The sequence below is a fragment of the Chroicocephalus ridibundus genome, chromosome 3, assembly GCF_963924245.1.
Source record: "Chroicocephalus ridibundus chromosome 3, bChrRid1.1, whole genome shotgun sequence".
In the NCBI taxonomy this organism is placed as follows: Eukaryota; Metazoa; Chordata; class Aves; order Charadriiformes; family Laridae; genus Chroicocephalus; species Chroicocephalus ridibundus.
The window spans coordinates 96,738,773-96,752,011 of record NC_086286.1 but is presented as its reverse complement, the minus strand read 5'-3'; the positions used below and the strand labels follow the sequence as shown (position 1 = coordinate 96,752,011).

General features: G+C 36.6%; 1 protein-coding gene across 6 annotated transcripts in view; it reads left to right on the top strand.

The window, feature by feature from the left end:
- COL19A1 (collagen type XIX alpha 1 chain) overlaps positions 1–13,239 on the top strand; it is a 220,136-nt gene that overhangs the window by 173,117 nt on the left and 33,780 nt on the right. For all 6 annotated transcript variants that reach the window (XM_063330245.1, XM_063330242.1, XM_063330244.1 and 3 more), the window contains 9 exons: positions 1,305–1,346; positions 2,470–2,523; positions 3,355–3,408; positions 6,517–6,570; positions 7,504–7,557; positions 9,042–9,086; positions 9,717–9,767; positions 9,852–9,896; positions 10,772–10,798. In XM_063330245.1, the coding sequence (XP_063186315.1) occupies positions 1,305–1,346; positions 2,470–2,523; positions 3,355–3,408; positions 6,517–6,570; positions 7,504–7,557; positions 9,042–9,086; positions 9,717–9,767; positions 9,852–9,896; positions 10,772–10,798 (426 nt within the window). The remainder of the gene's footprint in view (positions 1–1,304; positions 1,347–2,469; positions 2,524–3,354; positions 3,409–6,516; positions 6,571–7,503; positions 7,558–9,041; positions 9,087–9,716; positions 9,768–9,851; positions 9,897–10,771; positions 10,799–13,239) is intronic.

Sequence of the window (13,239 nt, the reverse complement as noted above, 5' to 3'; positions counted from 1 at the left end):
AGGTGACATGGTAATACTCTGCCTCTAAGTAAAATGTTGTCACAAGGACAAGGATGAGAAGTCAGGCCATGTAGGGATGTGGTGGTTGTTTTTAAAGCTTGTTACAGGTCCTTAAGATCAGATGACGCCATCTACATACAGTTTACCTTTGTGCAGAGGACGGTCTTCATACCATTCATAGTTACATCCTTAAGTGGTGTTAGGTGGCTATGTCTCACCCTAGAAAACTTCTCAGTGTGCTTTAAAAGGTGGTGAGGCTATGCTGTAAATGGTGTACTCCTGCTTACACTTACAGTTAAGTATGTTCAGCAGTGCTGCTCTTGAGCTGGTATTTGACACCCATTGCAACCAACTGACGGTTTTTCTAATATGTTACGAAAGTGCTTGCATTTCCTTTTTCTTCTTAAAGATGGAAATTATTGAAACAGACTGGAAAAAAAACGGTAACAGTTTTCTAATGTGCCTAATTTTATAGCATGCCCAGGGCTATTTTGGCTTTAGCAATTGCAAGAAGAAGAAATGAGCATTGGTAATTGAAGAGTCTGTTTATGAGTGAAGCTGATGATAACCCATTCAAGGAGTTTTTACAGGGAGTCTTTAAATATAAGTTTAATGGCAGCACTTAGAAATCTGAGACATACTGCAGTATAGTGTAAACCTATTGATTGAGCTTTAAATGGGTTAGCTTTAGTATTGGTAGCAATTTAGTGGTGGCACGACAGAGTTTTGCACTAATTCTTAACATTTAAAGGCAGGACAAAATACTATATATGTTGCCTATGTTGCTGCAGCTGGATCATTTCCCATATCTGAGCTAGTTTATTGAAGTTTGCTTTGGCATCTCCACAATTCATGCTACAGTTCACAATAGAGTCAAAGCCTAGAAGAAGGCAGAAGCAAACAGAGTTTGGATAATCAAGTGAGAATAGTCTGTGAGAATTTCCAATAGTGATAAGTTGCTGCTGGTATGCTACAAAAACAAAAATTAATGATATGATGATGACTATTATTAAATTGAAATTTACTATGTTCTGGAGTTATTCTGTTGTCATAGTTTAAGCAACTTCATTGAAATGATAATGAAGAATTACATTATTAAGTTGGATAGACAGCGATATTTAGCACTTAAGAACTATATTTGAAATCCTGATTTTTATTTTGAGTTTTTATTAAAAAATAGCTTCAACCAGCATATATGTAATCAGCTATGTGTGTAACCATACAAACTTTAGAAGCAATAAGAACTCATCAGAATCAGTAGTGTTGTGTGAAACATTAACTGCAGCTGCCCTTTTTAATTTCAGATTGCACTGCCACTTGTGGGAGACATGGGTGCTATACTGAAGGTAAACATTTTCAGAGATTGAATATCTTTGTTCATTATAAACATGCTTTTCAAACCAAAATATGCACTTGGAAGTTTCTATAGGTTCAATTCTGATCTACTTGGCTAGCCTAAAATAATTTTGAGATTTTTGTTGATTTGCGTTTGTTTTGTTTTGTTTTGTTTTGTTAAATACTCAAGAAATGTATTTTATAGGAATTTTGCAAAATAGTGTTTGAACAGTATGTGAGGTAGTAGCCAGCAAGTGCCCGTTCAGTACCTCCAGTCCACAGTGTGAATTGTTACAAGTATACCCCATTCTCCACTTTACTTTCTGGTATTGATATTGGTAATATACGAAATGGGGAAAATATTCTAGAATTTCTAAGGTATTATTTTGAAAAATAATAAACTTTGAAGTGATCTGCCATATTCCAAAATGAAAAGTGTACTCGGGAGGATTTCTATATGAAAAGTGCACATCGTTTCTGAGGAGAGAGATTATCCTATTCTACTGTCCTTTAATAATACCTGTACTTAGGGTTTATTGACTATCTCATTCCCAAATTTTATTTCTTTTAGGTCTGTTTTTGGGCTTTTCCCTGATTTTTTCTGTTTGTAGTTGTATTTTCTTTCTCCTGTATGTGCAGTTCTACCCCTTTGTCAATTCTCTCTTACTCATTCTTTATGCTTCATTCTTCATCTCTCTCTTCTGTAAGTTTTTAATTTAGCTGGAAATTATCTCTCTCTACAAAGCAGGAATCATTTCCTTTAAAATAGCTGTAGATTTGAAGCTGGTGAGAGTAACAAGTAGCCTTCATCTCTACTTAATTCTTGAAAGGAAGATGGTCTGCTCAAACCTAAAGACATGTGTGTCTGGGACTATCCAAAATGAGTCTTCTCAAAATAAAGGTAAAAATTTGTTAGCACGGTTTGAGTGGAGTCTGTGAGAGATGAGGAAGGAAACAAAGAAGGATTTCTGAGCAAATATTTTGTGTAGAAGAGAGAAGGGACTGAAGAGTAGACTTTGGCGTAAAATGAAGGGATGGTCACAAAGGCAGGAAAGAAGTGATCTGCATAGATCAGACCTTCTGCCCATGCCACAAAATGGTTATTTATCACTTTGCTTTGTGTCTGTTCCTCAGGGTGATCCTGGCACAAGAGGTCCTCCAGGCATCCCTGGTAGAGAAGGGCCAAAGGTAAGTTTTGAAGAGAGTACTTTACATTGCTTCATTGCTTGTTATAAGCCCAGATGCTTACATCTGTCAGTCTTGACTTTTTTTTGTCTGATCCCTATCCTTGTAGCATCTAAGCAGCCTGAAGCTTCAAAAAATGCTTATGGTTCAGCCCTCTTCCTCTGTCAGTTTGCCTTTCCTCTCAGGAAAATGAGCAAAATAGCCTGAGCTGAGTCCTAAGGTGGGATAGCTCTTCTGTCTTGCGTCCATGAAAGCCAGCTCAGATTTGACTGTCCAATAGTACGTGGCCATCTATAGGCTTATTTTAGGTGAGTCAGTTACGCAAGAGTCCCACGGTAAAGAAGGAAACTTGCCATATCTCCCTCAAGTGTGCAGCAGCTGGGCCACCCTGTGCCTTTGCACCTTGGTCCCATGGGAGTAACGCAGCCATTTCCCTGGGACTTGAAGTTTCATTGATGTCCATCAGAATTCTCCTGCATTGTAATTGGATTGAATGCCACGTGGTTTGGCATACAGATAATCCCCTATAGTTGAGCATAATCCCATGAATGTATTCTTTCTCCATTTGGACAAGCATTTAAGCTCTTTGGTATTGATCAAATGTCTCCGTCAAGCCTTTTGGAGAGTTTGCCTATTGGGTAAAAAACATTTCCTTTCACCTCGATGGGAGGTATATTTTAAAGCTTTCAGGTTTTTTTTCTGTTTTAGGCACTGTTGCTGTAAGGGCTTCATGTTATTCACGCTATTAAATGTTGGGTCACAAAATGCCCTGCAGGACATGAAACTCATTGTTCTCTAATAGAAAGTATTTGTTTGAATGTTACGTTTTCATAGGGAAGCAAAGGTGAACGTGGATTTCCTGGGCTTGCTGGAGAGAAGGGTGATGAGGTAAATTACTTCATTTCTATAGTGGTTGCATTCTTATCTGAGCCTGAATAAAGATCTAGACCAAGAATGAAATGCACAGAATATTATTCAGTTCTTTAAAACTGCTGAGATAGTAATGTATTGCTATAAATAGCCCTGAATTCTGATTTTTCAACAAGATTAAATGCTATTACTCCATTAAATAACATCTATTTAATTTTTGTCTGAGAATTTTTGCTCAGTTGTGTATTTTAAAGCAGCACATACATTTAAATGCTAATTTTTAAGAGTATAGGATACAGTAAAAAGTAGGCAAATGCCCAATATTTTCAGAAAATACTTCATGTTTTATAACATATTTGCTTTCATTGCATTACTTCCACTTCAGAATTCACTTTCAAAAACATTGCATTAGGCAAATACTCTGATGGGAATGGTCATAGCAGCAATTACTATTAAGTGGAAACTGGAAAATGTTTGAAGAGACTGAATTTAAAATATTTACTGTATTTTGCATCATATACTGCATTCTTAGTTATTTTTATGTCATTAGGAAGGAGGAAAAAAAGCCATGTGACTGGTTTTGCCAAATCCAAAATAGCTGCTGTAGCTTTCATTTTAAATTGAAGTATTTGCAGTTAACACTTCAAGAGCAATCTCTGTCCAAAAAAAAAAAAAATCACCAAAGCAGAAGCTATTAAGCAAATGAATCTGAGTAAAGAAATTAATTTCCTAGTGACCTTAGCCAAGTGAAGGAATTAAAATAAGTAGTCTGTTACATAATATTTGGGGAACACTTTGAAATTTCAAAATACTTTACTGGCACTGTTACATACTTATTATTCTCTTGTAATTTGGGAGTGCTGGCTACAAGAGAAAGCACCTGGAAAATACAAAAGGAATTTAGAGCTTATTGCTTGAGGGTTTTGTAATTCTTTATGGCTGTTTTACATTTCTTTGGAGCTAAGGCCATAATATAGTAAGAATTTTCCAACAGTAGTAGAATGAGAATAATTTTCAAGAAAATCTGTGTTCATCAGGATCCTTGGCTTCCAAAAGCAAAGTTATATAAGGGGGAAGAAAAAAAAAAAAAAAAGATGAAGCAGAAGCAGAAGCATTAGATGTGTATTCCTGCTACTGCTTTGCCCCAGAATTTAACAGATCGTCAGACTGAAGTATCATGCTTTTTTTCCCTTCTTGTTTTCACGTGATCTGTAGAGCTCGTTGTGTCTTTGCTTCTTAAAAGCAAGTGCCTCCTGAGCTTGGATTTAAAATATATACCTGAAAATGATGGGGCAGCCATAAGCGAAGACCAAGCAGAATTTTACGTAAAAAATAAACGGGAAACTAACACATTCTTTGTGTGCCCTATAAGGGTATGTCTATAGTTCAACCCTGAAGCATTAATAAAACAGTTTCAACAATTCAGATACTATTTAACTACTGAGAATCCAGTGAGATATTAGAAGTAATTAAGAAGGCAATAAGGGAAAGGCAAAGCCTGTAACTGGCAGTCAGGTTTTTTTCAAAGGACTCCAGAGTAAGTTGATTCTAATTTTTTAATTGATTCAGGAGGGTGCTGTGCTGTATTAGTAAGTTAGCGATTCACATGCTTGATCGCTGTTTGATAGCTGGTTAGCTGTCTTAGCTCTGATATTCTCAGTCTTTGGCAGCAGCTTTTGACTGTGACAGTATGAGGGTGCAAGTGAATTATTTTCAGAAACATGTATGAAAGAGTTCACAAAGTTTAAAAGTAACTTTTTTTACAAATTTACAAATTTGAAAAGAATGCATTTATTTTCATTTTTGTGATTTGGTTAGCATGGGAACGGAAAGAGAGATTGAGAAGACCATCTAAAGCTCTTTGAAATATGCTTCTTGACTTTCATGTACTTTTGAATAGCCCTTTAATCTTTGTTGAAGCTTAGTTCTCTTTCTTTTTAAAACCTTACTTTTTTCAGGGGAGGGTTTTTCCTAACATCAGTAGTAAGAATTACAGAAAATGACTTCACATTCATTTTCTGGGTGACTGTACCATCAGAGTAAAGTAATTCAAAATAGCAGAGAACACATTAGCAGTTGGATTGCCACTCCGAAAAGCTGCAGAGGTGGATCAATGCCCTCTGTGTGTAGGTGCAAGAAAGGGAAATCAATGTCTCTCTCCATCTCCACATCTTTCCTCATTTATTTCTGTCTGAAGGTTTTTCCCTTAGTCTCTCCCTGAGAGCCCCTATTTTAGGCCTCCTTCCTGACCTCTGTGGTTTTTCTAGACTAGCCCCTTAGCCGTGCCTCCTTAAACACTGCATTTAACATGAGAAATAAGCCTTTTCTGAGGTGATTCCTCTTGTCAAAGGATAGGCACCCTGTGCAGATGAAATCAGTCAATGCTGGGAGGCACCTGTTTCCCTTGGTGGAATATAGGGGGAACTGAGAGCGATTAACTCTCTTTGGTACAGGACTTTTACTTGTCTAATATTGCACCTAAGCCTGGTGCAGCAGGGCAAAGGCTTCAGGGACATGCAGGCTTGTCTCAAACTCTACCTGTATGCACTGTAGTAAGTTGCACACCTTTATGTTCAGTAAGTGGATACCAGAATCCATTGATCTCCAAGCAATGAAATAGAGTAAGAGCAGGAAGCTGGGTCATGAAAGACTATGAAAAATGTCATTTTCCATTATCAAAAAAGCAAAATCTATAAATCAGGCAGAAAGCATCGTTGCATTTAGATAGCATCGGGTAACATTGAGAAGTCTGATTCAATGTCTTCTCACCAGCAAAAAAACCTTTTAGTGATAGAAAATAGAAAATTAATCTCTAAGGAAAAGCCAGATGTCCTGCTCTTATCTGCAGAACTAAAGACAAAAAGATATATGGGACATAAGCTAACAATGTGAAACGTTGAAGGACAAGTGTTGTTTATCAGTCAAGCAAGAAGTTGCCTCTAACCTTGTTCAATGATAATCTCTTCCCTGCATGGTGGGTTTTTTTTTTATTCTTAAAAATAATGCCAACCTTTTAGATGAAAATGTGCTTTAATATAGTTATAATACTGCTGGACATGCAGAACGCAAGTAGTTTTTGAAGTATAAGTGGGAGAGGAAATAGATATATGCTCTTTTAATTTCCAGGGCCTTCAAGGTGCTCCTGGGCTGCCCGGCATACCAGGACCCAGTGGACCATCTGTAAGTGTGTGGTATCACCTGCGATCTCTGCAGAGGCTGCTATAACTAACTAGTCAAACTTCATGTTCTTAGTTTCTTGTCCTTTCTTTTGGCTTTTAGGAGAGTAATACTAAAATCTTACCCGTACTGGCTCTAATAAAAGAAACTATGTTGTGAGTTGATGTTACTGAAAATACTGTCATAGTCTGGGCTCAAAGTTTATGTAACTTAAACGGGTTTGAAGTTTTGGCATCACTAGAGACTCTGTAAGGTCACATGACTTATGATGTGCAAACTTGCAGTTAATTATGTATTTGTACCCAAGTTACAGTAATGATGTTAGTAATAAAAAACTAAAAATAATTCCAGTTAGGCATTCTGAAAACATTTAATGCTGAAACCAAGTAATCACTTGGTTTCACAATAAAAAAAAAAAAGTAAAGAGAATAAGCTGAGAATATTTAAAGTCACTGAAAAATATCATTAAAAATGTTGGTATTTCTGGGAAGGCTCCTCTTGGAAATTTTTTTAAATGTTATTTCTACACATTAGTTTGTATAATCATTATTCATTCATAGGTTGCTGACAGTACTAATGCTTCCCTTCTTTCAAAAATTGTAACACATTTAGGAAGTTTAATGTGGAATATGTAAATTGGCTTTTTAGCAGTAAAGCATCATTCTTAGCAGTATCAAGAGGTGCCAGTTCAGGTCGGTGCATTTAGTCTGCCAAGGTGCAAATGCAAGTGCAAACACAAGTTTTACCCTTCAAAGGGCTTATCAGAAGGACACAGCTGTGGTATCAAACAGGAGAGAAATATTTAAACCTGGAGGAGAAGCCTAATTAGGTTTAAATGACCTTCAAAAAGTACAAGTTTTAAAAACTATGTTGCAATGCAAAAATACTGGGTTTCTTTGTTTCTTAACTAATATAAACCAATACTGTGTTGTGCAGGGTGTCACAGGAAGACCTGGACATCCCGGTCCAGCAGGGTCAAAAGGCGAAAAGGTATTGCTTCTTTTCAGTCGTGGTAAAGATCTGTGAAGGTTTTGCAGGCTCATTATGCTCCCATGTTTTTGTTTTGGTTTGTTTTTAACATAGAGTGCAAACAACAACTTGATGTACATTTTCAAAGTACTTTTCCCAAACAATGCCATACATATGGGCTTATATTTTGAAGCATAGTCTTTGTGGTGTATGTAAGTTGCCGAGAATGTTCTCTAAGTATGACATATTATATAAAATTAAGGAAAGTGAAAATACATTTCTGAAATAGCATATAACTAGTTACTACTTACTCTGTTTCTCATTCTTTCACCACTATTTTAGTCGAAAGTAATTGAATACTTTAAAAGTGCTTCGTAACTACTGAAAGTTATTGAGTATAAGTTATTCTGCGAAAATATATAGGCTTCCTTGATACTTAATTTACACTGTTATAGCACCGCTTTTTATCAATGTTTTGTGTGCTCTTTTATCTGGCACTCGGTATTATCCATTATAACTTAAGAGGTCAAATTCATTTCTTGGGCACCTCAGATCAGTGAAATACAGCAGACACAAACTTAATTTGCTGCAAAATACTTTCTGGGACAAGTTCTCCATTTTGTTTATGAGTACACTTTTCTGAAGTGTTTTTTGGTTTCGCTTTTTTTTAGCCGTAGCCTGGAGTTTTCCAGGCATAGCGCTGCCACATCAATGTATGTGATCCTACTAGTACTCTACAAAACCTTGACTCTCGCATGATTAAGAAAGGAAACTATTTTGTAAAGCTCGGAAATTATTTCAGTATGAAATTTGATTGAGAGCTGTCTCCTTGCAGACCATAATAGCAAAAATTTACCACACTTATTTCCTTTTTATCTAACCGAATGCAAAACACAGGTCTTTGTTAGTTCCTTGTTTACAATTCACACACAGGTAGGAATGAGAAGCCATTGCTCTATAGCTACAGATACAGGTAACCACAGGTGAATATTTTGCAGTAAAAGCCAAAAAGGTCTTCATTGTATCTCTTCTTAAAGAAGATCTTCATTTTTTTTCATTGTGTTTCTAAATAAACTGAACTTCTGAAACTACAGCTTTTCTTTATTTACCTGTGAATGATCAAGTGCGGATTGGCTTTTGCAAAATAATATACAAAGCGTAAAATGAATGTTAACTTTTTATCTGCCAGTTGCTTAGAAATTGGTATTAACAGCTCTTCTTTTCTGAAGTGTTTCACAGCCCAGGTTACCAATACTATATTGCCACAAGGATGTTACTACACATAAAGCATCAAGTAACTAACAAAATAAAAAACTAGTATAAAGTAATGGTTAATAACTTGCCTAAAGCTTAAGCAGGAGCTGGGCATGAGAATTTATTCCGGATATTACCTGCTTATATTGCCTGTATCTCGTTTTTATTGTCATTACGGTCATCATAGCTTAGGTATGGAATAGTTCTGTATGTTAGAGTAAATGAGTTATATTAATTTCTTGCTGTACTAGGGTAGTGAAGGTTCTCCTGGGAAGCCTGGACCACCTGGGCCTCCGGTGAGACATTTTGTTTTATCTTTTGAATGTTATCTTAAGAACAATATACCTGTGAATAAAATGTAATGTAATATAAAAAACTGACTATCAATCTAATACGTATTAATAGTGCAGGAAAATAACAATGTATTTTTTGCAAAAGGTTTCTGTATTCCTTTTTTTCCTTCTGATTCATTGCTGAGTATATTCAGGTCACTAAAGCCATCTTTATAAACTTGCCAAATGAGTTAACCTTGGTGTCCAGTGTTATTAGAGTAATTTAGACAGGTTGGGTACCTGAGATCAGCGAACTCAGGGAACCTAGGGAAAGTCTATGGAGCTCACTGGATTCCAAATTAACCGGAATAGTACCTAAGACAAAATTAATTCTGGAGGATTATAATAATAATAAACATCAAAATGTAATGCACACAGAGATTTACATGTTTCTGGTTTCTTAATTTAAAAAAAAGTGCCAAGCTACATTGGTATGTATCTTACATTCTTACTGAGATGTCTGGAATCTTTGAAAAATTAATCAAGAACAAAAATAATACCATAGCTTTGCTGAGGTATGGAGCTTGACTAGGGCAAGAGTTCTGCCTTTATGATTCGTAGTTATGACACTTACTTGGTTTTTACGTTTTAAAGGGTGTGCCTTACAATGAAAGAAATGGAATGAGCAGCTTATATAAACTCCAGGTATTTCTCTTTAATGCTTTGTTGGGTGTTTTTCAATCAACACCTAATTTTGGCCCAACTCATCTTTTAAACTTGCTGTTACAGGGAGGTGTGAGTGTCGCTAGTTATCCAGGTCCACCAGGACCTCCAGTAAGTATTAACAGAAACATAATTTCTAATAGTTAATTAACATTGTAACAGAAGGGTTGCTTAGTTGCATGCAGTTTTGGTAAGTGGCATGGAATTTGATTTTATATGTGAAAGATAGTAAAAAATAGGGATATGACTGGTATGTAGTAAATTATAAAGTATGATTTTATGTGTTTATCAAGCATTTTAGCCCATTTTGGAGAGTGGTTTATTTTGATTTAAGTATTTCACCCTACCAAGTAAGGCTGCAAAAAGGGTACATAAACAGGTATTGGAATATTAAAATGTGTAATATAGTATTTATAGTTAGTGATGGCATAGTTTTGTAATGGATTAAATTGGGTGCCGGAAATGAGAAGCTCATGAATTCTGATTTCAGTTCTGTCTCTGATTCACTGCCTGTAGCTACAGTGCAGGAAAAAAAGTGTAAAACGAAGCATTATATAGTGTGTCTTCCACACTGCAGAATGGAGATCCAACACCTTTCAACCGGACACTATTGGTCTGTGGGTCTTCCTTCTTGTTAGCATCATAGGCAAGTTTTAAGATGTTTGTCATTTTGGTAACCACATAAAAATGTTATCACCATCAGTGAGGACTTTGTCCTTACATTCTGTGCTGTTTGTAGTCACGGTCTCGCACCAGACTGCGGAGCTGTCTTTCTCTGTATTCTGGAACAGCAAAGCAAGAAGCAAATATTACTGAGATTTAATATTAAATTGATCATCTGAGGGGGCTGGCCTTAAGACTGATTCTAAATGCACTGCGTAATCAAAGTATACTCAAAATGCAGTAAAACGAAAAAAAAAAATATCATCTTATTGTGTTACTCCACTATTTTTTTAAATGCTTTTCCACTCTTCATTTCTTTGCAGGGTCCAAAAGGAGATCCTGGCACAGCGGTATGTATGTATTTTTTGGTCATGATAGAGAATTCCCCAAGTAGCTCAACACATGATCCTAGTCACAAGGGTGGAAGAGTCCATTAACGCTCTTTCGCAGGTAGCTTACCTCCTGCAGAATCAGTGCATCTGAAAAAGCCTTTTTAAATGCCAGGCTTGTGAATTTTGCAATTTCTGGTAAACAGTTCTAAGTGATAATACGATGAATGACTAAACATAGTATTAACTGTTTGTGGATTCATCTCTGCCGAGCTATCCCTGAATATATCTAATAGAGAATGTGAAATAAAGGTAGAAAATACCTCGAGAGCTTTTAGATTGTTCTCAACATTACATTTGAAAGTGATGAGGGAGAAAGGACAATGTGCTACATCGTGCTAGCTAGTGAAAACCAGAATTTGATGGATTTTTTGGAAATGGCATGACAGTTAGTTACAGTATGATCACATTGCTTCTGGTGAGCAAGATGATGATGATCATGGGAGCCACTATATCTACGCAGTTTGACGTTCAAAAGCAGATCTGTTTAACTTTTTGATTTTTTTTTTTTCATTTAGGCATGGTGTTATGTCCTTTACATGTGATCTGTCTTTAAAATTTATGAGGAGGGGAAGAATAACTAGTGGAAGAACATTGAGCAATTGCACAGGGCTAGCCACCATCAGAATGTAGATCCAAATCCTGTCTGAGTGTACATTTTTCGCAAAGTCCTTGACATGTGATATAACTTGCCTTTATAACAGAGAAACTATATTTTTCATTAGCTTGTGATTTTTCACTGGAGTTCCTAACCTTGAAGGTAGCAAATATGAAACTTAACAGGTATTGTATTTTGATGACTGGACGTCAGTGAAAATATTTAAAAAATAATAGTAAAATTTGAGTATTGAGGGTTTTGCCCAAAAAGTATGATGGTATCAAATGTCATTTTAAATAGATATAGTTTTAAAAAATGGATAGGTGTTTTCACAGCAGTTAAAATTTTAATGCATTCATGTACTTCTTTTTGAAGTGTAAGGAATGTCACATAACTGCATAATGATAGTTAACAGAGCTATATCACTGCCAGGCAGGGAAACAGGTACTGCACCTTCACGGTCAGCCTGGTAGAGCTGTGTCCAGCAGACCCCTTGGGAACTTCAGGCAGTATGACTGAATCGGGATGACTGCCATGGGTCAGCTAATGGAAACTGATGAGAAGAGTTTGCTGATAAAAACAGTAGAAGCTGAGCTAGTTAGGAAAGAAAATTGTGCCCAGTTGGACTGCGTTCCCCATGATCTCTTGATGAATTTTCTACTTGATAAATATCAGGAAACCCTGAAAAATATTGGAGAGATCATTTTTGAAACAAAATCATGTCCCTTCCAGCAAAGTAAAGAACAGCTATGTCTGCTACTTGATGAAACAAATTTACTACTTCAGAGAAATGCTTACAGAGTTCCTTAACACATTCAGGTGTTCATTCAACACCAAGAAAATGACGCTTGACCTCTCCAGCTGCTGTCCTCTCTTCAAGTTGTTCGTTTGGGGCAAAATAAATAAGGAGATGGCTCAACAAACATCTTGGATGCCTGGTAGTAAAAAATTAGGTCAGACCACAACACGTAGACTGTTTAAATGTCACTAAAGACTGGCCTTGTTTGAACACATCACGCCACCGTATTTGGAAGAAGAGTATCTTCTCCTGTTGAAGGGTTCTTGTCTTCTGACTTCGGTCCATGTCATGGAGTCTTTCTCTTCAGTATCAGTGTGAAACCACTGAGAAATGTCTCTACTCATGAAAGCAGCATGCCAGTACCATTTAATTGTATCTTTTTTCGTACCAGTGCAGGCACAGTATCTACACAAAAATAGCAGCAGAATTTAGTGCAGCAAGCCCAGGTTAACCCAGCCAAGACAAAAATGGTATGGGAAGGCAGCATTTTTAAGAGCTGGCTAGGACTTCATCTATCATGAAGGTACATAATCTCCACTTAACCAGCCTTTGCAGGGCCTCGGGTCATGTTTGATTCTTACCAAGTGTTAGCAGAGAGCCAGGTACGTGAAAAACTGAACTTTGATCTATGAACAAATGTCATAACTGTGCTCCTCAAGGACAATAAGAAACCCAAAACAGAACCCCTCAGCACTCACAGCAAAACATGGAGTTGTGAGAGAGTTTCCTAAAACAGTTGATTAATCTATTTTCAAAAAAAGTCACAAAGCTGCTTTCTTTTGTTTCACCATAACGCCCAGAAGCTGAATATGTCTTTCTGTACCAGCATCCACTTCCTACTCAGGAAGCACCATCTCCCAAACAGAGTTTAGGTGTGGAAAGTGAGAACTGACAGAGACTTCATGAAATTCAGACAGGAATTTTCTGTGGCTTTGGATTTAACTGAGAATTGCTGAAATACTGGGATTTTTTGCCATAGTTTAAATCTCTGTGGTAAATTATTGA